The sequence below is a fragment of the Planococcus citri genome, chromosome 4 (assembly GCF_950023065.1).
Source record: "Planococcus citri chromosome 4, ihPlaCitr1.1, whole genome shotgun sequence".
Lineage (NCBI taxonomy): Eukaryota > Metazoa > Arthropoda > Insecta > Hemiptera > Pseudococcidae > Planococcus > Planococcus citri.
The window spans coordinates 37,616,195-37,639,440 of NC_088680.1; the positions used below are offsets into that span (position 1 = coordinate 37,616,195).

At 34.8% G+C, this 23,246-nt stretch overlaps 4 protein-coding genes across 4 annotated transcripts; 1 reads left to right on the top strand and 3 right to left on the bottom strand.

Annotated features, from left to right (window-relative positions):
- Positions 1-1,788: 1,788 nt before the first annotated feature.
- On the bottom strand, positions 1,789-9,519 carry LOC135844944 (procollagen-lysine,2-oxoglutarate 5-dioxygenase-like). The gene is made up of 16 exons (XM_065363346.1): positions 9,216-9,519; positions 9,003-9,091; positions 8,802-8,935; positions 8,551-8,714; positions 8,280-8,459; positions 7,992-8,194; positions 7,793-7,924; positions 7,595-7,716; positions 7,407-7,508; positions 7,214-7,339; positions 4,019-4,157; positions 3,527-3,709; positions 3,338-3,442; positions 3,093-3,239; positions 2,569-2,697; positions 1,789-2,477 (listed from the first exon to the last, which is right to left on the bottom strand). The coding sequence occupies exons 1-16, from the start codon at positions 9,301-9,303 to the stop codon at positions 2,322-2,324; spliced, it is 2,199 nt and encodes a 732-aa protein (XP_065219418.1). The 5' UTR covers positions 9,304-9,519; the 3' UTR covers positions 1,789-2,321.
- LOC135844948 (immunoglobulin domain-containing protein oig-4-like) lies at positions 4,391-5,358 on the top strand. Its single transcript, XM_065363351.1, has 4 exons — positions 4,391-4,531; positions 4,612-4,802; positions 4,871-5,020; positions 5,116-5,358. Exons 2-4 carry the CDS (start codon positions 4,617-4,619, stop codon positions 5,272-5,274), a joined length of 495 nt encoding a protein of 164 aa, XP_065219423.1. The 5' UTR covers positions 4,391-4,531; positions 4,612-4,616; the 3' UTR covers positions 5,275-5,358.
- Positions 9,520-12,737: 3,218 nt separating the features above from the next.
- On the bottom strand, positions 12,738-14,941 carry Gbeta76C (guanine nucleotide-binding protein subunit beta-2). The gene is made up of 7 exons (XM_065363348.1): positions 14,756-14,941; positions 14,543-14,688; positions 14,335-14,468; positions 14,092-14,257; positions 13,796-13,997; positions 13,506-13,722; positions 12,738-13,323 (listed from the first exon to the last, which is right to left on the bottom strand). The coding sequence occupies exons 1-7, from the start codon at positions 14,825-14,827 to the stop codon at positions 13,217-13,219; spliced, it is 1,044 nt and encodes a 347-aa protein (XP_065219420.1). The 5' UTR covers positions 14,828-14,941; the 3' UTR covers positions 12,738-13,216.
- Positions 14,942-15,079: 138 nt separating this feature from the next.
- Neurl4 (neuralized E3 ubiquitin protein ligase 4) lies at positions 15,080-23,118 on the bottom strand. Its single transcript, XM_065363345.1, has 27 exons — positions 22,979-23,118; positions 22,632-22,814; positions 22,464-22,565; positions 22,113-22,401; positions 21,894-22,038; positions 21,679-21,814; positions 21,408-21,608; positions 21,201-21,341; positions 21,031-21,124; positions 20,868-20,964; positions 20,607-20,783; positions 20,440-20,530; positions 20,141-20,364; positions 19,856-20,073; positions 19,692-19,772; positions 19,418-19,626; positions 19,205-19,344; positions 18,700-19,126; positions 18,444-18,610; positions 18,253-18,355; positions 18,036-18,179; positions 17,807-17,965; positions 17,555-17,734; positions 16,716-17,487; positions 16,383-16,637; positions 16,180-16,309; positions 15,080-16,099 (listed from the first exon to the last, which is right to left on the bottom strand). Exons 2-27 carry the CDS (start codon positions 22,779-22,781, stop codon positions 15,886-15,888), a joined length of 5,046 nt encoding a protein of 1,681 aa, XP_065219417.1. The 5' UTR covers positions 22,782-22,814; positions 22,979-23,118; the 3' UTR covers positions 15,080-15,885.
- Positions 23,119-23,246: the final 128 nt, after the last annotated feature.

Consider the following 23,246-nt stretch of genomic DNA (forward strand, 5'->3'; position numbering starts at 1 on the left):
TCCCATGGTCGCCTGAGTCTGATTGCGTATCTGTCTGGCCTCTTAAAGGTATTGTCCTGTATGTCTTTGTCTGGACTCTCACTGTGACTAACATACCTCTCTAGCTTCCCAAGATTGTCTGTCAGTCAGCTATCTATCTGTCTGGCTTCTCGAGGTCATTGAACCTTCTGTCCTGCATCTTAAGGTCATTGACCCGTTTGGTGATTTGTTTTTTTTTTCATGCATTTCAGACTTCTGATCCGGGTCATGTGGTAAAAATTCTATTGTAAGGATGGATAGTCATTTGTGCCCAGTTGAAACTTATTAATGATTATCTACACTCTTTCTAGTTCTACAGAGTGACGAGACCTGCCTTTCTTTTCATTTTTACTCTTTTTGAAGCAATAAAATATGAACTTGCTTGGTGCTCTGGTGCTTGATGAGAAATGAGAATTGAGAAATCAAAGAAAGTGAAGCACCCCGACTTTATTAAAATTATAAAAAGATAAAAACAAAAAGAAACCATTTTTTGGTGAATTAAAAACAATTTCAGTGTGAACAAACGATTCAAATTGAACGAAGTGCGCATTACTGCTTCTAGACTACAGTCTTATCGCTTGCTATGCGGTAAAAGCTCGCGTAATTTACGAGTATTTTATATCGAATGCTTGCTTGTCAAAAAATATTATTCACCCAGACAGCCCAGACCCCAGACTGTCAAGGTGTAAACTTGAAGTGGTTTTGCTCGTTTACCTTCCCCTAATTCAAGGGCTCTCAGAGACTCAGACCCTGATGTATTCACTACTCTAGTTGAACACATCACATGATATCAACAAACGTGATAGGTAGAGTACTTACCTGGGTACCATTTGTTTCGTCGCGGACGTTTCGCCGCCGCCGAAAAAGGGTCATTTTTGAAAAAGCGTTCATTTCGCCGCCACGGTGACGTATTACAAAATACACAGCTGTTCATACCTACATGAAATGAACTGAATGAGAAGTAGATATAAGTACGTGCTGAATGAGAGATGTTCTGTGATGAAGGCAGTAGTCCAGGTCTTTCAGGGTCCAGGGCTTGAATGAAATGTTCAGGGCTTTCCGGGGCTTTTTAGGGCTTGGAATTGAGGGGTTCCATGGAAAAGGGGCCTTGGTCAATTGTTTATTTTTTTCACTGATTTTTATAAGTTCAAATGCACTTGCAAAATTTTATTACAAGCTAACATTTTCCAATTCGTTTTACGTTTTTTTCTCATGGAAGACAGTTCAATATATCACTGAATATGGTGAAATTAATATAAAAAATAATTTTTCATACATTCAAAATTGTAAACGAAAAAAAAAAAAAAAATGACCAAGGCCCCTTTTCCAAGGAACCCCTCAATTTCAAGCCCTGAAAAACCCCGGAATAGCCCTGAACACTTCATTCAAGCCCTGGACACTGAGCCCTGAAACCCAAACCCAAAGTTTCCTGGGCCCCAATCCAAGCCCAAGACCTAATAAATTTTTGATTGAAAGCCCAAGCTCCGAAACCCAGAACCTGAAAAAAATCGTTTGGGGGCTCATCCCCGAATGTCATAAATGTGAATAATTTTCCAATTACATATCTACTTATAATTTTATCAAACATAATTTCATTTTGTATCATTACGTAATGTTTCACCGTGGCGGCGAAACGATCGCTTTTTCATAAATGACCTTTTTTCGGCGGCGGCGAAACGTCCGCGGCGAAATGTCCGCGGCGAAACAAACAGTTCCCTACTTACCTACATAGTACCTACAAATAACAATCATAAAAATTTTACAAATTGATTAGTAAATCATGAATCTTGAATTTATTGGTAGTACCTATACAATAAAATCAAAAATACTCAAAATAAATAAATAGATACATTTTTCAATAGGTTCATTCACTCATTGTTCAAGGACAAACATAAAAATTTGAATGTGTAATATTAGAACAATCATTATTTATTAAGTAAGTAGGTAATACGCGCCTTATTGGTAAAAAGTATTCATATGTAGAATTTAAAAAAACATAAATGCAATCTTTTGGAAATCACCGTCAAAGTTTCTTAAAAAAGAATAGATATTTAAAATAAAATGACTAATTTTATTAATGACTAAACAACATGAACATGTAGATGCTGGTAAAATACTCTCAAAAGGCAAGATAATAGCACCTGGAAGACAAAACTATAAAGTGAAAGTCCATTAGTAGAGTTTGTTCAAATACACAATCTTAATTTCAATAAGTCATGAATGGCACTTTGATCAACACATTTGATACATCAAATTGTCTTTTGATATGGCAATGGCAGTATACTGCTGAACTATTGTTGAGATCAAGGGTCAACAAACGAAATCATAATATATCTGGTTCCTTTAGTCACTAGTAATCCTTCATGGTAATGAGTAAATCTACCAGGATGCATCAACATCCATCCTAATTTCATTTTGGTTACTTCACAGTCATATCTCAAGAACCTGCATCCACCTCCCTGTATAAATACACAATACACATTATAATAAAAGCAGATCAACACGAATCATATTTAGGATGAAATTTTCTTCTTTTTTGTCATTTATTACCTCGTAATCAATATTTGGTCTGTTCAAAGCAATATTAATTGTGTATGTGGACGAATCATGATGAGGTCTGAGAGAAGGTTGTTCATCAGGTTTATAGCGCACTACAAAATTCATTAATGATCTGGGAGGCTGTAAAATCATTAGTAGAGGGTATCAACATAATATAATTCAACATAAAATAAATAGTCACCAGAAGGGTAAGGAAGGATTTCCATCCTATTTTTTTAATCCCACAAACATTTTCTTGTGTTCTTCCACCTCCAGCTCCAATCCAACAGATTTATTCAAAAAAATATGAAGTTTTTCTTATAACTTATTAGTTATTTTTTAAAAAGCTGGAAGAAGATTTTTTGAAATATTTGCCACTTTTTAAATTTTATAATTTCTTCATATATCTTCAATGTTATGCAATTAATTTACTACTAGTTTTTCTCCAAATCTTACCCTCTGGATTTTTTCTCTGAGAGGACAACGATTTTTGGCTTCCACTGAAAATTGTATATCTTACACATAAGAATACTTACATCATTATTATATCCAATGAAAATTTTTTGCTGCAGAGGTTGGACATAGGATTTCAAAAATTCTAACCAATGATCATGTAAGCCTACTTGGTTCATATGAATATCTCTGGTAGGCACAGCTTCATAACCACCTTGCAATCTTGTATCCTATACAAATACAATTGAAGAATAAATGAATGAAAAATATATGTATCCTATCTTTCTCCTTTTAACATTCTATATGACTAATTGACTAATACACATACATTATTAGATCCATCAGACCATTTTCCAAAATTTTCCATTATTTCTATAAACTCTTTACAAAATCTTTCGCTAACAATTGGGAACCAATAAACATCTGGGCAGGGCTAAAAAAAATTACCAGTTATTTTATTATTTCTTCATTAAAAATAAATAAATAAAGTTGAGGAAAATTAATATTTTGAACTTACTTGCAACAGTTCTGTTTCTGGTTCAAAATTTTTATGATATTCAGAGTTCAAGTACCTTTGCTCCCAATCCCATTTATTTGCAAATAATTCATACACTTCTGGATTTTTTTTAGTGACATCAAATCCTTCTAGATTGATCAAGTGTCCAAAATCTTTCCGGTTGTCCACGTGCATGTAGATATCCTAAAAAAAATTCTCCTTAATAGTTAAACCCAAACAAAAATTTTATCCGATCTATGAATGGCAGTTTCCTTTATTTGTTAACACCATGACACATTAAATTGGGCTACTCGATTTGAAATGAGATAATAAAACGGAAGTTCAATGCTTTTCTATTACACCAATTTCAAAAGCAAATTTAAAAATTTAATAAATTTCAATTTTCAAGAATCGTATTGCACAATATAGCACAATCAAATCACAATGATTTTTTCCCCAGAATATCAATATGATAGAAAATGTTTCATTGTCAAATAAACTAGAAATATTTACTTTGATCCTCATTTGAGCGCAAAATGCCATATCATAGTCCAAATCACGATATGAGTATTGAGGCCTCAATAGCTCACTGTTCAGTATGGTTGCATTGATCAAATAGCAACTGCTAATATACGGCACATTCCATAATCCTCTGAAATCAGAAAAAAAATAATGTCACATTTCACAAAATATCAATCGACACATAAATATGTTTCAATGTCAAGGATAATTCATTAAATACACCAAATAGCAATAATTGAGCCATCACAGAAAGAGATGATAAACCATAGCTCACAGGTGCAGCAAGTACCAAGTCTACAACAGAAGGGGGCACCTTAAACCAGACTAGTTGTTGTTTTATAAAAAACAAAAATAAAGCAAAAAAGGAAGAAGCTAATTTGTTACAATAAACATTATGTAGGGAGACACATGATGCTAATACATGCCACATTCACACATGTACTGAGGTGTTGAATCGGTTAAATTTTTATTTAATTGATCTATTCTAGAGAAAAAAATCTTTTGGTAAGTACCACTTCTATCTGCCATGTATTTTATACAAGTACCTATGCTAGATAGTGTCTAAACTTTATCCTATTGTTAAGAATCAATGGATTTATGCCTCGGAAAATGGATACCTATTGTGATACTCTTGCTGACATTCAGTTACAATGTAAATGCAGCCAGAGGAGGCCGAAGAGGTGGGTCTAAAAAATCTGGCAGCAGAGCAGGTTCCAGAATGCAGATCTTCATACCGAGGAATCAAGATGGTGCCAGTTACTATGATAATACAAATGTAAGTTTGATTAGGTACCTATTCAATTTCTTAACTGCTTGTTTGTTCATTTCAACTGTTAATTAAAGGGTGCCAGGATAATCAAATCTTCTCATTTTGAAATGGATTACATGCTTGGACGTAAAGTCACATTTTTTTGTATGGCTCAAGGGATTCCAAGACCACATATTACCTGGTTCAAAGATGGTGTTGAGCTCTACTTTCATAAATGTTTTCAGGTACCAATATCTAAAGCCTCAATTTTTTTTCTATGCTTTGTGTAATGTAAAGTGGGATGAATTTGCGAATTTTTTTACTTATGGGCTTTGTTTAGGTGCATGAATGGGCTATTGGCAATGATACATTAAAGTCTAAGATGGAAATTGATCCAACAACGCAGAAAGATGCTGGGTATTACGAGTGTCAAGCAGATAATCAGTATGCCCTCGATAAAAGAGGTTTTCGAACTGACTACGTTGTTTTTACTCTTTAATATGGCTTATTGTGATGATATTTTACTGTGCTACTATGAGAATTTGGTTTATTTTGCATGTCAAATATATCCATTAAAAAGTGATTTCACTTGGTGATTATTTTCTGATTATTAAAAATAGTCATTTTCTTGTTTGTGAGAATAGGTTTTGAATTGTAATGCTCAATAATTTGATGAGAATAATGAAACATAATGGACATAGGTAATTTCATCAGGTAGGTAGATACTTTTGTTTTATCACAAAGAAGCATTTTAAGGAACCATGAAGCAGTGTGCCAGTATGCATGCGTATAAGCAAAAACGAGCACATAGAATTGATTCTACAACAGAATGCCGCATCACTTGTCCAACAAAACAAAGAATTTGAGTCTAAACCAGCCCTCCTCCATCTTCTTCAAATTGGAAGGTGGACTCTTGTTAAAAATTGAAGAATTTTACCTTTTTCAGTATTTTTATGGGTGGGGAATTTCAAATGAATCAAGTTGAAATCTACATAATTATTAATGTCACTTTCAATGGGAAAATTTTCAAAAATTTACGAAAAATGAAAAGTGAATCTAGAGGTACTTCTACCTATACCTAGTACCTACTTAGTTGAAATTCTGGTAATGAGAGTTTCAGATTTCGGAACACATTCTCTCCAAAAATCCAGCTCTCACTGCAATAGCAATGAATCATAAACTATTATTTCAAAAAATTCCTTGCTATCATATGAGAAATGAGTGCTTTGCAGCCTGCAAAGAACTGTTTATTTTTTTCTTGTTATTTTGGGTTAGATTTTTTAAAGTAGGTATTACCTATCAAGTTTTCAATTTTTCATTTTTCCTGATCTCATTGTCCCCTCTTTTCCACCTCCAGTCCTGATGTCCTGTTGGAAAAATATCTGATTTTTCAATTCATAACTGACCAATCAACATTCATAAAGATCACTATCAAAAATTGTAAATTTATTCATTATCACAGGCCTGACTTGAACTTTTCCCAATCTCACAAAAGAAGTAACAATGGTCTATGACTACAATAATCAAATTTGTAATTTACAAAACTTCAAAAATATTTTGATAGATCACATAGTAGCCATCCCCCACAATTGAGTATTCATATTCACTCCCCTTCCCTTTCTTCCCACACATTACATTACAGTGGAGGTTTTAAAAAAATGGTATAATAACATATATTCACATGAAAAACCACTAGTAATGTTGACATCATCTGCAACTTTTCTTTATTTATTAGTTGTTTTCGTTAAATCTTGTTTCTGTTTCTCAATAATTATTTTATTCAACAACAATTTTTCTATTTTACTTTGTTGTAGAGATTATGACATTTTTATCACACATCATTATCATTTTTATCAGTCCTTCTTCCTCTTCTCAAAATTTATTAGCACAACTAGGCACTAGCACAAGTTTTCTTCAACAGATAACCTTCAAATAAATGTATTATAATAGAAATCCTCCTTCAGTTGTGGATTTTTGCCAAAAATCTCATCATGATAGAATTAAGAAATTAATCCGCATTTCATAGTAATACCCCACCCACAGCCCACAGACATAATTTTTGCAGTTTAAAAAAAAATTACGACAAGTGATGAATTTTAGCCAAGTAAACACACACACGACTTGACCAAAATTCAAGAATCAAAATAGCATAATTATATTGAACGACAAAACCATATTTGGATTCCCAACATTTCTTATCCAATCTCACCCAACAAATAGGTACACTTTCGAAGTAGAACGTAATTAAATCATTATTAATTACCAGCTGCTTAAAATTTATTACCTTCTTAAAGGCTTAAACACTCCTGGTTGAGTTCTCAGGTCACAGGATGAAAATGTAATAAATTCAACTACAAGATTTGTAGGCAAGTAATTAACGACAAAATCATTTTTGGATTCTGTAGCATTTCAAGCACAAAATGAATATTGGCACATACCTTTTTTTACGATTCACAATATCCATATAGTCGAACGACCGTTTGTAGTATCCATTTTTATCCAAAGCACCCCAGAAGTTGGACCATGCTCTGAAAGGCCTAATTAGCATAGGCGCAGCTACAGTTCTAAAATATATAGAAGAATAATGAAGAAGAATACAAGCCAAATTTTGGAAAAGAATTAAAAACATACCGATTTAATTCTACTAAAGATGCCAAAGTATCCTGGAGATCTAAATGAGCATCGCTGTCCACATTCAGGTATCCATCACATGATTTTCTCAAACATAAATCTCTAGAGAAATCACAAAGTATTTTTCAATAGGCTTAATAGGCATTACTTTTACTTGACAAAAATGATTGCGTTTTCTGATCACTTACATGGCTAAATTTCGAGCTGTCACTGTATCAATTTGATCGGATGGAGAGACTGATTTTATGCTGCGATATTTCTCTTTATTTTCGGCAATGAATTTTTCAATTTCTGGCACATGATAAAGTACCTGCAATTTTTTATAATTTTTATTTTCTATTCAGACAGGTAAAGAATACCTTTAATGTAGGAAAACACTTTCTTACTTCGTTGTGAATGAACAAATGAATTTTTCTTTTAGGATAACTTTGATTCACAATTTTTGCCAAGAATTCTTCAATAAATGGTGTAGGTTTTTGAATGAAAATAGCAATAACGATTGTTGGATAATTGCTAATCTGTGAAAATCAAATGAAATAATTCATCATTGAAGCCACATGTGGTTAAAATAAAAAGCTCACTTACAGATAAACTCTGAAGATTGATTCTGCTTTCATCGCAATGTTTACAGCCTTCATCCAGCAACCATCGGCCAGCCAAATAATTAGTCAGGGTACGAAATTCGACAAATTTAGAATATCCATTACCATGTAACAGCAGTGGTTTCGTGTTATATTTTATATTCACAATTTCGAGTTTATTGCCATTTGGAACTAGTTGAATGTCCCCTGAAACAAGAATAATGATTCAAATTAGAGAGGTTTGATGTTGTTGAAAAAAAAAAAAAAAAAAACACTAAATAAGTAAACATGCCAGAGGCTCCATTCAAGTTTTGGAATATTTCAGCTTTATGATCTAATTTAATTCTGAGTAAATCACGCAGTTCTTGATTCACGTAACAAGAAGTATAAAAAAGTTGATCATCTTCAGCATTGTTGATATCAGGCTTAGTGTCAAGTAATTTATAAATCAGATCAGCATACCCAATAAAACCTAAACAGACAAACTAATACTTTAGTATGCCAAACAATTGGTGAGAAAAATCAGTTCAGAACAGAACACAATGAATACTTCAGTGTTATACCTCCAGAATTTAAAAATCTATACCCATCTTTCACATCAGGGTATTCAGCTTCCATTTCTCTACTAGGCCAAATCCATTTTTCGGCGCTAAAAACTATGCCAGCATCTTTGGATAGGAATTTCGACACAATATCTTGAACTGGTGATAAATACAAGACGTCGTAACTGCACATAAAAATAAGTTTTCAATTTATTTAATGGTCAAGAACATAGAAAATTTCCAAGAAACATGTAGGTAGGCGATAAATATACCTGTCAGTGAAGATAATTATTCTTTCTTTATCATCTTTGTATGGTTTTATAGCTTCTCTCAGTAAATTAACTTTGTAAGCCCCACCAGGGCCATTCATATCGCCTCCTTTCCATTCGCTTCCAAATCCCAGCACCTAAATAAAATTAACTATTGTAGAAAATTTTTTCACACATTACACAATGTAATAATTAGCAACTTACTTCTATCGGAATTTGATAAAATTTTGTAGATCTAATGAATTGTCTGTAGCCATCTGTCTCATTAGTTGCTACTGTAAAGGCTTTGAAATCTGAAACAATTACAGTAGATAAGATTTTCGATCTGAATTTAATGACACTTATGAAGTATGTAATACATAGTTACAAAGATATAACATGATACCATAGTTAGTCATAAAAATTAAAATTACTTACTTTCTACATAATTATCCAAGTTAATTGAAGTGATTTGTTCGAAGATTCCAGAAAATAATAAAACACTGAGATACACATGGAGATTCATTTATAAACACTTATCAGATAACATACAACGCGGTTATTTTTAAATACAATGTAATTATGAATGAAAAAATGGCACACTAGAGTATTTGAATGGTTGTATGTGCAGCACAGAAATTATTACCTGCATACAGCAACAGGGTACTGAATAATTACAAAATGAATGAAGCGAATATGAATAGACTATACTTCGGCAGATTTGTACCTTACTGATAACATAAACAAAGTGATTCTCAGCATTTCCTTTGTAATTTGCCGCAATGGTTCCTAAACTACGAGTAATTCTTATGCAAAATGATTTTTATCTGGATTTTGGAAGACGATGGCGAAAATATGAGCAGAAAAACGTTTAGATTTTCATTAATTTAATAGCGAAAGAGACAGCTGTCGAAGTGTCGAGCGCTTGAATGGGTTTAGTCAGTGCAAATGCCACTTGGCCATTTTTGCCCCCTCACCGGCCCTCAGGTGACACTTTTTCCCATAAAAAATTGCCAAGTGCTGGAGCCGCTGGAGGAATTAATTTTTAATTTATTCTGGAGTGGACTTGATCGACCTTGTATTTTTAATATTTTTTCAAGTGCATAAAATCCAGAATTTTTTAATGAATTTTGGAAATTTAGCACCTGCAGTCCAGGCACGATTATACGTACGGACTAAGCTGGCTCAGCAGTCAGCAGTATCAATTTCTTCTTGGATTCTCCAGGCTCCAGGAACTAGGACGTCAAGTTCATTCATTTTGTTTTGACTTACTTTATCCATGGTCCTGATTTCCTGTGTCATTCCATACCAATTTAACTTGACTTTTGAGCTTATGCCTTTCGATTTACTCAATTTTTTCACGACACCTCCATCTCCTCCTCAAACAAAAAGAAAATCATCGTACTCGTAGCTTTTACAAACTGAAAACTGATTTCACTTGCTGAAAACGAAAGTCCAATAAATTTCTATTTATTCAACTTCATTAAGGTCTCATAAAATTTGTTTCGATAGGTAGGTATACCTACCTCATTTTCAAAATTTTATATTCTAGAGAAAGACGGTGAGGGGAGGGAGTTAGCCACGGTTTTGGAGTAAAGTATCAAAAAAAAGTGGGATATGTGATATCGAATGACATGTTTTGAAAAACCCTGAACACTAATTATTTATGATCTTATAGATTTTTGATTGAACTAGATTCGAGGCCCCCAATGGTCAGAATGGATTCAGTTTAGAGGACAAGACAAAACTTCAACGATGAGAAGAGGGGAAGAAAAGGAGGAGTGGGTAAAAATAAAATGATCCTCAATGTTATCGATTTTGATTTTTTTTTGAAAATGTTTCGAGAATAAGTATGCGTTAGTTTTTGCAACTCGTGCTCCTTCAGTCTAATTGATATGCAACCATCATAACGTCAGTGACGCCCTTGATACCTCGTATCTACTGATGTAAAAATTTGGTTACATACTCATCTACTTGAAGGAACAAGTTTGCTCCTGTGATTAATTTACTTAATCCTTTAACTGACGATGAGATAACCAAATGAGTTAAAAATCTTCCAGAAAGAGTAAATCTATGAAACGTAAGCGTTCATAATTTCTTGAATTTTATTCCAAGTAAAAAAAAACGCGTTAGGTACTCGATAAGTTTTTCTAATTTTATTTTTTAAGCTCCCTCTCATAACCGAAAATTAATTTAAACTGGTGTTTACTGTTGACCCCTTCAATTCTTAATCGTCAGTGGTATACTTGAAGCAATCTTGAAAAAGCTGAGCTCATGGCACATCATTTTGAAAATGTATTTTGCATTACTGATAACAATACAGAAGTACATCTCAATGAGCAAAATTATGATGATAGCTATATTCAACATACATCTCCTATGGAAGTGGCAGTGCTCGTTGATGAGTTAAATCTACGCAAATCAGCTGGCTCTGACAATGTCTTACCTTGTATGATTAGAGAGCTACCAAAATCAGGCTTAATGTACATGACTTCTCTTTTCAACTCGTCACTTCGTCTGCAATATGTGCCAACTTCGTGGAAACTAGCCAAAATGATTCTAATTTTGAAACCAGGTAAACCACCGGAGGAACCTAGCTCATATCGCCCTATCTCTCTGCTACCAATTGTATCGAAAATCTTTGAGAAAATTGTTCGTAAGCGTATGATGAAAGTTATTGAGAAAAAGAACTTGATTCCTGAATTCCAATTTGGCTTTAGGCAAAAGCACTCCACCATTGAGCAAATTCATCGCGCAGTAAACACAATAACACAGGCGCTAGAGAGAAAGCAGTTTGCACCAGCTGTCTTCCTTGATGTTAGTTGTGCCTTTGATAAGGTCTGGCATGAGGGACTTATCAGTAAACTTCAAGTTCATTTTCCTAGCAGTCTATGTAATCTTCTGAAATCGTATTTAAACAACCGCTCGTTTAGTGTTCAATGGGGCTGTGACTCATCTCAAAATGCATCAATTTCTGCCGGAGTTCCCCAGGGAAGTGTACTTGGACCTACGCTCTTTCTTCTGTACACCAGTGATTACCCAGTTACTGAAGACACTACCAACATGCTCTTTGCTGATGATTCTGGTATCATAGCATGTGATGATGATTATGAGAAAGCTGTAGGTCGTCTGCAAACAGCTGTGAACAATATCGAAAAATGGGCAAGAAAATGGAAAATCCAGCTGAACGAAAATAAATCTGTACGTGTTGATTTTTCACTCCGGAAACACGGATATGTTCCAACAATAATTAACAACAAACCAATCCCTGTGGCACAGCATGCCCGTTACTTAGGATTATACCTGGATTGCAAGCTCAATTGGCAAGAGCATGTCAAAAGGAAACGAGACTTTTTAAATTTACAACTTCGTAAATTTCAGTGGCTAATTGGTAGTCATTCAAAGTTGAGCTTAGCTAACAAAAGGCTGATTTACAAAGCTATATTCCTCCCTGCATGGTCATATGGATGTGAAATTTGGGGAGTCACGAAAAAAGCTAATCGTCTTGTCATCGAGCGTTTCCAAAACAAGTTCATGAGAGCAATAACAAAGGCACCTTGGTTTGTCTCGAATGAACAACTTCAAAATGATCTCCAGCTCGATCCAGTCAACGTAATTATTTGCAGTAAATCGAATGCCTACGTCAACCGGCTGCATAAACATCCAAACTGTGAAGCTCTGATGCTTCTGGATCAAAGTGATGACAGGAGGAGACTGAAGAGACTCCATACAATGGATCTCCTGAGTCTCTAAATGCACTACTATTCTGATAACAATTTAATTTTAAAAATTTGTAAAGTGTTGTTCTAATGTGATACATTTAGGTTAATGAATTATGTTCAGTTCCTCAAATAAACTTTTGAAAAAAAAAAAAAAAAAAAAGTGGTATACTCGATCCAATTTAGTTGTTTACCTACTCTCAGGACACCCTGTATGAAACACCTTCGGCAGAATACATAATTAACGCGATTTTATAAAATTTATATTTACAGTACAACGAAAAAATGTCACTATTTTATGACTACGTTTACATCATACGTACTTAATATAAATTCGTATAAGTGGGGTTTACTGGCAGCATTAGCAAGTCTTCAATTATCAATAACAGCGAGCACAAAAGAAAATCATCATTGGCCTTCGTAAATGTGGTTTGTTTACGCAAAGAAAACGGGCGGATCGCGTAATTAAAAACAGATTAGTACATATTAATTTTGAAATACTTATTGGTAAAGGAAAATCATAAACCATAAGTTACATCTGTCGGAAATTCATGAAGGGGAGATGAAGGTAATTCAAATTAAAGTAGGTAGGTTGCACGAAAGTGAAGCCTTATGATATGAATAGGTAGGTAAGTGTGGTTCTTTACGCGATCTTATATTCTTCGCTGCTGTATTTTTAAGGGATAGTAATACGTTTACCATTTGATTAAAATGGCGAAATTAAGTCCATACACGAAGATTATTATCCCAGGAACTTGTAACTAATGCCATACCATTAGGAGAGATGGATAAGGATGTGATTCGATTCTCATGCCCCGTTAAATTACCTACGAAAAATACAAAAAATAATTAATTTCTATCTCAGAAATTATTATTAGAAAATACGAGTAAATCTGCTATCATGAGGTGAGACATGTAGGTAGGTAGATACTCGTTGGTAGGTCTACCTATTCGAACAATGTCTATAAATTTAAATTGAACGCGTAAAAAAAATTAGCTGCATTATTACCGTTGTGCTGAGCTTTCAACGTATCCCAAATATGAACGGTTTTATCATCGCTTCCACACAGTAATAATCTTCCACTGATTGATAATCCACAACACGTGAAACCAGGTTCACCACTGGGCGGTGTATACAAGGCGATTTGCTGATCAGAACGAATATCGTACAAGCGAGCTGTTTTATCTTCGGAAGCTGTTGTAAAATTGTAACCTCCCGGATGGTACTAAATGAAAGAATTTTACTTACAATCGTTTTCAAATACTTGGAACGATTTTTAAGGTGAAATCCAAACTTACGCAAACATTATTGACATCTCCTTCGTGGCCATAGAAAACCTGCTTGCAGGTGGGATCTCTGACATCCCACAATTTACAGGTTTTATCAACACTGCCAGTAATATACGTGTTGTTATCGGGAGCCAGAGAAATGGTGCACACGTCTCCATTATGAGCTTCGAAGTCTTGTGTCCTTTTCTGCGTTTCAAGATCCCAAACGCATCTAAAAAAACAACAGAATGGAAGTATAGGTCATTGAAATTTACAATTCAACAGGAGGGTGGATTATTTACACTAAATTCCAGAATACTTCTTACACTTTCATATCTCCAGATCCTGTAATCAGAGTTGTATCGTTTAGGAAACGACAAGATGAAAGGAAACCTTCGTAGCCTAATAGTTCTCTGGTCATTTTAGCAACACCTCCGGCATCTCTATTCTTCAAATCGTAAATAGTGCATTGATTATCCATACCACCGCAAGCTGCAACAAAATAAATTAGCAAATGAACATTATTATACTAGCCTGTATTGTACTTATTTTTAGTCTATTTTACCCACCTACAAAATTTCCAGATTGGGCATAAGCCACACTCATAACCCATGCTGATCGTAACGGTATGATTTGAACTTTATTTCCGGTCCACGAATCCCAGATAATTAATTTACCATCTAATGATCCAGATACGCAATGTCTACGAAATCGAAACATATATCTTCGTAAGAATTAACCTTGCGTGACGTTATCCATCGTTTAAAATCTCATTACCGACTATCTCCGCTAAAATGGACGGAATTCACTTTGTTTAAATGTCCTTTCAGTATTTTATTCGATCCTAAACGACATTTAGGTACGTCTGGCGTTTCAGCGCAGGCCTCTTCTAATTTCACATCAGCTTTAGCTTGTTGATCGTCCTACAAAACCAAACTACTTTAATATTTTTTACCTACTTTACAATTTCTACAACATTACGGTACTCACTGTACATTTCTTGATTATATTACTTAATTCTGCTCGAAGAGCATCGGTCTCTGGATCAGATTTTGGAGCCATTGGGTTTAATCACTCAACGCGCCAGTAACTTCCATTAAAACTCACATCAACATAACGTCGCGAATTATCCCGCGTATGCAGCTTGGCCAAGAGTAAAATCGCTACTAAAATCGAACAGTTGATAATATACTTAACATTTATCCAATTACCGTAGATTAACGAAGACCCCGGGCGGATAAACAAATTTTCTTTGCAAGGTTTCATTTGTCAATACGGCAACCTTCAGAACTTACGAGAAAGAAAAATAAACGCTTATGAGTTCAACGTTTATTTGAAAAAAAAGAGTAGAGAAGAGAACAAATTTACGATATTAAAATAACCATAAAATTAAAACTCGTATAAAAATGTTTACAATTCGATAGATGTTTCCAGGAACAGTGATCAAGGTGCATGAAAAATAACCATTTTGAGCCAATTTTTTCGAATTTTTCAAACAATCAGCACATTAGTCACAAAATGTACACAGCCAACATAAATGAAAGTAACATAATCACAAAATAAAAACCTAAAAATTTATCGCTTCGCAGGTGTACTTGAAGGAAAAATTTAAAAATATGTACTAACGAAAGTAGTAAAAATTTTCGATTTGATTTATTGAAAAGCTTACTCATCTAAAGAAAAAAAGTTGCTTATGCGGGAATAAATTGCTATTTATGTTCGCAACTCATCTACAAAAGCTATTGGTATAAAAAAAACTTATTTAAAAAATCTTATATTTACAAGTTTTTTTTACGTGATAGGCACAACCTCAGCGAATTATTAATTTGATGTTGGATTGCTCACAAAAAAAAAGACCTAAACTTAAGATCGAAAAATTATAATTTTCCCAAAATCATTTTCATTTGACAATTTTTTGGTAGAGAAAAAAATAATCAAACACATCTTTTAAGCAGCCCCTACTTGAATTTTTTGATCCCATTTTTTTTTTTGGTGAAAAAAATCATTTGTCAAAAAAAAGTAATGTCAGCAGTCTGCAAATAAGCGATAATTTTTGGTATTTTAACAATAATAAAAATACAAATACGACTAGAATTGGTTTAAACTTGGAAAGAAATTTTTTACGAACTTTCGATTTTAAATAAAAGCGACGATAATACTGTAGATTCTTTCTCTTTAATAACCCACTCGATGGTATTCGTATTGAAACCATGATCGGTTATTTTAGAAGGAATTATCGAAGAAGGTGGTCCCACTTTGTAAGATCCAGGACGTACGAGTACTTGGAATGCTGCGCAGCAAGAATATGGCGTTTTTGTCTTTTGATCAACGTACCTGGAAAAAAGGTTTACAATATTATGAAGAATTTGAGACAAATTACGAGTCATTTTCAGTAATTTTTAAATAAAACTTACTCGTAACGAGATGCGAATTCGATATTAGTAGCATATTTAATCATAGGCGAAAGCACGATTTGACATTTATCATTTTCGTTATCTTTGGATTTATTTTCTTTAGACGACGTAAATCCTATTTTCAATTTATCTGTGGGAAATTTAGAATTAACAAAGGCTCAATTCATCAGTTCTTTTTTTTTGAAAATTCTCAAGATACGTACTTGGAGATAAGAGTTGCCCACAGTCCAATATTTTACGCACATTTCCGACAGAAACGCCTACAAATGCGACGTGCCATTTTTCCAAAGTAACTGCATCCACATTATTAGTCATGAGATGCTTCTTAAGAGGGAACTTACACCAACCATTTGGCACCGAGTAAGATGAAGGCGGATCACCTTTCATTTCATGGGAACTATAGGGACAGCAAGAGCTGCAATAGCATATGATACTGGAATCGGAACCAAAAAATCCAGCTGTAAAAAAAATGAGGAATAAAAATTTAAATATTACAATTAAGACCGTCGAATGCATTCATAGAAATAGTAGTTTACCAGGCAAGCCCAGGAAATTCCTAAATCTGTGGCATCTCTGTCTATATTCACAATTAGGATTTTGTTTAATGGATCGATCGTTTAAAGGTGACGAACTCCTATTCTTGTTTTTCTTATTGCTCGACTTTTCAGCCTGAATGTACATGGTGTTTGCTAAATTCAAACTAGTCTTATGATCGCAATTAGTACTCGACATATGTCTGGCTAATTCGCCATGTTGTTCGGCAGGTTGTAAAGCTGAATGCTCCGATACCGATAACGACTTGCGACTAAATTTAGCCGAGCTATCGTAATCTTCGGACATGTTGGCCGAAGACGTAGACGAAGACGATGACGTCAGCACATGCTGGGTGTGAAAATCTACCATTGAACACGACGCGATGACGGAGTTATTCTCGTTGGTTTTATTCGCCTTTGGATGAAATTCGATGCTGTCGATCATAGACGAGTTATTCGAACACGATGCTATAACGGCGTTATTTTCGTTGGTTTTGTTCAGTTTCAGATGTGATTCTGAACTGTAACTGGCAGCTACGGCGTTATTTTCGTTAGTCTTGTTTAATTTTATACGCGATATCGATCCTTCGTCTTTCTCCGATTTTATAATTGAGATACTCGTGGAATCCTCTTCTGATGGGCTTTCTTTTTCGTGCCTGTCCAAGTCAGCTTTCTCACAACTAACTGGTTCTGGAGGGATGGATGAGATCGTAATAGGTAACGGAGCTGGTTCTGGTGTTTGTTCGCAAACTGGATCGATATTAGCAATGGTTACCTACAAAAATCCGTAATTAAAAATCGAATCGTGGATTGAAAAAAATGCAGACGAATGATTCGTGTACCTGTTCGCATTGGCCGTATAAATCGATAACTACGTAACAAACTGGGGGTATATTTGCTGCTGCGATACCTTGACAGACACCATCGATGAATAATTTCAAATGGTGATTCGAATCTACGGTAATACCTACTTTTTGCGATTCGTTAAGTAGGTCTAGATTGCAACCGTATCTCGATTTAATCTAAACAAAGAGAAATTTAGCATTAATTGACCAATGTATTTCTTAGTCGTTTTTAGAACGAAAATTCTCTACCTTATTGACATTATGGTAAACACTATCGCCGGCAATTAGCCAAACACCTCTTTTGAAACCAAAAGCTGTCACAGGAACGGAAGATCTTGTTAGAGGAGAACACAGAACACCGATCATTAACGAAGAAACCCATCTTGAATTCAAATTATCCAGAGTTATCTGTAAAATGGCAAAAAATGTAAGAAAAAACGACTTTGTGAACTAATTTGGAGAATTCTTCCTGTCTTACTTCGAATATAACGTCTCGTTCTAAAGGTTTGGAAGCGATTACCACCCCTTGATTATAGCTTTCAGTACGTACAGCAGTTTTACCGTTATTCAATAATTTTATATTTCGACCTCTGAGTTCTTGGAAAAATGTCCATTCTTTATTCTGAAAAATTGAACACTAATTATATTTCAAAGCTGCTGATTTGTTTCAGACTTGAATAAAATTGTCAACTTACAGCGATCAAATCGTTGGTAAACTTGACTGATTTTTCTTTTTCGAAATTCCTCTGTAAATTGTACTCCATAATGGCACGCTCTGCTTTTAGATCATCCAGCCTACTGAAATTGCATATTTTTATGATATAATATTTTAAATGATTCGATCGGCAGATGTATTAAAAAATTTTCTTCAATTAAGAATACTTACTCTTTAGAAGCAACTAACATATCTTGAGTGGCACTACTCGACGGCGAAATGATCGATTCAACAATATTAAGTGAAGGTAACAACGATGACGTCATAGTATCTTTAACTTCTCGATTAATCGTTATCTCAGTTACACTTCCATAAAGATCGATAACAGCGTATAAATCCTGCACGAATCAAAATTATTCCATTCATCACCTAGGTTCATTTATGATCATAATATAAATGCTAGAAAAAATAGGGTAATTTTACATACGCCTGAAATATCACTAGCGGCTACTCCTTGATCGTGACCATTCATGTAGAAATGTAAGGTGCCATCTGAACAATACTTGACCCCTGCAGTCGAACCACATTGTAACCAATGCAAATTATGTCCATAGTGAGCTTTAATAATACGTCCGTTGTGCCAAACTTCATCTCCGTTCAAATACCATACGTCAGGTTTCAAACACGAGATGGTCGGAGGTAATGGGAATTTTTCCGGTTTAATTGTAGTCACTCCTATGCTCATAGATCCGGCGTATTTTCCACTCCATTTTGAGACGCAGATTTCGTATAGTTTATCGTGCTCGAGGATGAAATTAGAGAACACAATTCCGTAGTTATGCTGACTAGAACGCGTAGCCACGGTCAAGTCTTCCGAAAGTGTTATGTTTTTACCACACCATTGATTAAAGCATCTGTAATATTGATATTGATATTGAAAAATGAATTAAAGAGTTTCATTGAAGAAAAAAAATATTGAGACGGTTATTTACTTCGGAGGTCCTTCGAATAAGGTTTGATTCGAAGGCACAGACCGTATAACATCTTCGGCCCAGTTGGAAGTTGATTGATAATGACTAGTTTCGTTACTAGAACTATCTATTTGACTTTCCGGAGGATTTACGATAGTCACCTGAGAAAATATTATCACAATTTAGCTTTCGGCATTACCAACAGTTTTCAAGAAAGAAGCAAAGTTAATGTACTTGAGCACATTGTCCATAAAGGTCAATGACCGGATACATAGTTTCTGGAACATGACTGCATGCTTCTCCTTGATCAACATCGTTTAAATAATAATGCAAGGATCCGTCAGAATGCCTCATTAATCCAATCACAGCTCCTACTTTAACGTTATCCAAATTCAAAGAGTATCCGTACTTGATAACGGCTCCATCTTTCATCATATTTGATCCTAAAACCGAACCAAGGGTCAGAATAGTTCAAAAAATAGCAGAATCAAAACAATTAGGTATTTACCCGACAACATCCACGTATCATGGTCCAAATCGGTCATAGTAGCTGGTAATTCTAAATCATCGATATTAATTGACGTGACACCTGCAACAGTGAAATAAAACTTAAATATATGCTGAGCTATTTTTTCAGGCTGAAATCACAAAACAAACCAAAAAGATTTATACCCAATTTAAATAGATGAAATTTACCAGCTTCGATTGAGCCGGACCAATGTTCGATTATTTTATCGATCGATATAGTGAACATTTCGTTGCTTTTCAATGGTCTATTAGATAAGACGACAGCATCGGTAAATTCTGCCATTGGCTGAGGTCTCATCGCGGTTCGACCGTTATTACAGACGCGTACATTTTTACCGTGATTGTAATGGAAACATAAATCCCTAAAAAATGGATCCGATTAATAGAAAATTCCTTCTTCAAATGAAAAAATAACCATCAAATACTAACAAAGGTCCAGTAAAAGGTAATGGAATTATCAATTCTGACGGAGACATGCAGCTATACAAGAGATCATATTCTAAAATAGTGGCTTGAGCAGCTTGACCATACAAGTCGATCACACCGTACATAGGAGTGGTAATATTGGCATTAACTTCACCTTGGTCGACGCCATTTACATATAAATGCAACATTCCATTTTCTTTTATTATGACAGCTACTCTGTCTCCAGCCTGAAATCAATTTGATCAATGAAGTCGCGAAACCATCGACGAATATTCGATAAATACAATCTAGGTAATATTTACTTGTAATCTATCCAAATTGATACCATAATCGTCCATCACAGTGGTCCCATTATGCATAACTCCGTTTCCGGTCATCATCCACGTACCGGTTCTGCGAAGTAATTCAAATTATACATTTTTCTATATTGAAAAAAAGCTTTAGTTTAATGAGGAACTGTATCTGGTACCTAATATTCGTCATGGTTGAGGGAAATTCTAAATCAATAGGAGAATGACTAGTGACTCCTATTTCAATAGAACCAGCCCATCGAGAAACAACTCGATCCAATTTCACTTCAAAAGGTTCATTTGGTCGTAATGGTCGACACGTCAGCACAACACCATTGTTGAAATCTTCTAGAGCGCTGAAAATGTGTGGAAATGAGTCAGAATTATGTACTTGAATGACATGGAGTGGACAGAAAGATTGAATTCTGAGAAATATTTACTTTGGTCTGTAAGCTGTCCGACAGCCATTGGTTACTGCAACGTGATGACCGCACTTTTTGTGGAATAGAAGACACTGCGATTCCTCTTCAGGAATATCTAAAAATAATTTCTCAATTACTGCTCAAAAAAGCAAAACGGTGAAAAATAAGTCTATAATATTACCGATCAAACTATGCAAGAGATGGCAACCCTGCATAATTGTCATTCTTCTCGTAATCACGTTATCATCTCGATCATTTCGATCAACGATGGTTACCTATTGAACAGAGTTTCAAGATGATAATATTATGTTCCACAAAAGCAACTAACACATATACTGGAGTTTGAAATACCTTCACAGTCCTTCCATATAAATCAACAACACCCCAGAACAACACTGGGACATTGCTAGCTGCAACGCCTTGGTCCAATCCATTAATTAAATAATGTAAATCACCGCTGGGTTTCCTTACGAGTCCAATTCGGTCACCGATCTAAAACACAAGGCGAATTAAAATGAAGCATTATAAAATTTGGATAAATACTGAATGTGCTCGTACTGTTAATTCGTCCAAATTATAATCCCCGTAATCTCGTTTTGTAGCTTTGCCATTGGTCAATATGCCACATCCAGACATCATTATAGTGCCCGATTTTAAATTGGTCATGGTGGGAGGAAATTCTAGGAAATCGGGATTATGCATCGTGATGCCAACTTCAATACTGCCAGACCATTTTTCCACCAAACGATCGATTCGTATCTAAATAAATACAGAAATTAATATAAAGAATTCACAGTCGGAGAAAAATGTACGTAGAAGGAATACGTACTTCGTATAGTTCGTTCGTTAGAAGTGGTCGATGAGTAATTACGACTCCATTATTGAATTCGTCAAATGGTCTGATCCTCTCGGCTGATCTTCCGTTAGCAGATATTTTGGCTAAGGTACCACATCTCGAATGAAAACTGCATCGAAAGCGATTCAATAAGTAAATTTTACAGCATAAGACTATCAAGAGAAAATATATTCAAAAATCTACGTTACCGTATTTTATCAGGAACTAACCCAGGAGCCGGATTAACAGGCGAAATATCAGAATCACTTTGAGGCGCTAACGTAGTCTGATGATCGAAATTAGTGACTAGATTACTCAACACACTATTGCCTTCAGCGATTTCGCATTCGTCCACTGAAAACATACGATATTTACACGTTTCGATTTTCATCCATTATTACTAAACGAGTTTTTAAAAAATTACTCACAAGTGTCCAGTTCGCTGGATATGGTAGAAAATTGTATATTTTCTACCGGTGCGTAAGAAACCACAGATGCTTGAGCCACCTGCCCGTATAAATCGATCACAGCAAATACACGACATGGAATGTGATACGCGGCGATTCCTTTACAAACTCCGTTGATTGAAAACAACAATTCATCTTGTTCGGTTCGCAAAATACCGACTACATCGCCTTCGTCGATTGTGTTTAAATTCAACCCATAAATATCGAGCACCGATCTACCATCTTTGAGTACGCTACTACCTGACAGGATCTGTGAAGTTTTCAAGTTAATAACATGCTAAATGAAGATGAATTCGTAAATCGAATAATTACCCATGTTCCATTCCTTAAATCGGTAGCATTGGCAGGAATCTCTGTACTTTCTGGGTCGCATTTCGTGATCCCTATTTCTAATCCTCCGCTCCATGCATAAATCTATCATCAGAATTATTTATAAGTGTTTCGTAACAGTCTACTGAGGAATACGTTGAATAGACTTACTTTTTTTTCTATTCTAACTTCGAATAGATAGTTACTTTTCAAAGGTTCGCTACTGAATACTAAACCGTGATTAAATTCTGATAAGTTTCGTTTAGCTGTTTTATTATTGTTATACAAGGTAATGCGGTCTCCACATACTGAATGAAACATATCATGGAGGTAAATCTGATGATTATTTCACACCTAGAACAATTCGAAATAGAATATTAGTGAGCGAGTTTTTCACTGTTCGGTTCAGCACTTTCTGAAAATTTGAACGCTGTGCTGGGAAACGTTGAAAATGCTAAGCTGACTCATAGCAACTCAAGCAAAGAACATTATTTATGTAAAGAAAATGACGAACATACCGATTTCAGCCGTAAGAAAGAGAGATGAAAGTACAATTTTTCTTTACGTTAAAGTAAAACAATCCGAAATGTGTAATTATTATTCTAGGTTATCTAGAATTGCATTCATTAGATTCTTCAGTTTGTTTACTTTGACAATTTTTCCGTCACGCACAACTCACCTCACCCCTCGGACCTCACCTCTCTCAGCCTCGTCAGTCAGCTGGGAAATTACATATATAGCTACTCGTAAATTGTTTCTATTCTGAACAAATCGAATAAATAATTT

Bases quoted from the DNA above. Each gene is read 5' to 3' on its own strand.
- LOC135844948 (XM_065363351.1), top strand. From the start codon at position 4,617: ATGGATTTATGCCTCGGAAAATGGATACCTATTGTGATACTCTTGCTG. The intron at 4,803-4,870 runs GTAAGTTTGATT...TGTTAATTAAAG, and splicing joins GTTACTATGATAATACAAAT to GGTGCCAGGATAATCAAATC. The intron at 5,021-5,115 runs GTACCAATATCT...GGCTTTGTTTAG, and splicing joins ACTTTCATAAATGTTTTCAG to GTGCATGAATGGGCTATTGG.
- LOC135844944 (XM_065363346.1), bottom strand. From the start codon at position 9,303: ATGAATCTCCATGTGTATCTCAGTGTTTTATTATTTTCTGGAATCTTC. The intron at 8,195-8,279 runs GCATGTTTACTT...TTCTTGTTTCAG, and splicing joins AAACTTGAATGGAGCCTCTG to GGGACATTCAACTAGTTCCA. The intron at 4,158-7,213 runs GTATGTGCCAAT...TTCTGATTTCAG, and splicing joins ATTGTGAATCGTAAAAAAAG to AGGATTATGGAATGTGCCGT.
- Gbeta76C (XM_065363348.1), bottom strand. From the start codon at position 14,827: ATGGCTCCAAAATCTGATCCAGAGACCGATGCTCTTCGAGCAGAATTA. The intron at 14,258-14,334 runs GTGGGTAAAATA...ATTTTGTTGCAG, and splicing joins CCAATCTGGAAATTTTGTAG to CTTGCGGTGGTATGGATAAT. The intron at 13,324-13,505 runs GTAATAATGCAG...TATTTTTCGTAG, and splicing joins GTTGAAAGCTCAGCACAACG to GTAATTTAACGGGGCATGAG.
- Neurl4 (XM_065363345.1), bottom strand. From the start codon at position 22,781: ATGTTTCATTCAGTATGTGGAGACCGCATTACCTTGTATAACAATAAT. The intron at 22,402-22,463 runs GTAATTATTCGA...AAAACTTCACAG, and splicing joins ATTTAAGGAATGGAACATGG to ATCCTGTCAGGTAGTAGCGT. The intron at 22,039-22,112 runs GTGAGTAATTTT...GTATGTTTTCAG, and splicing joins ATCCAGCGAACTGGACACTT to TGGACGAATGCGAAATCGCT.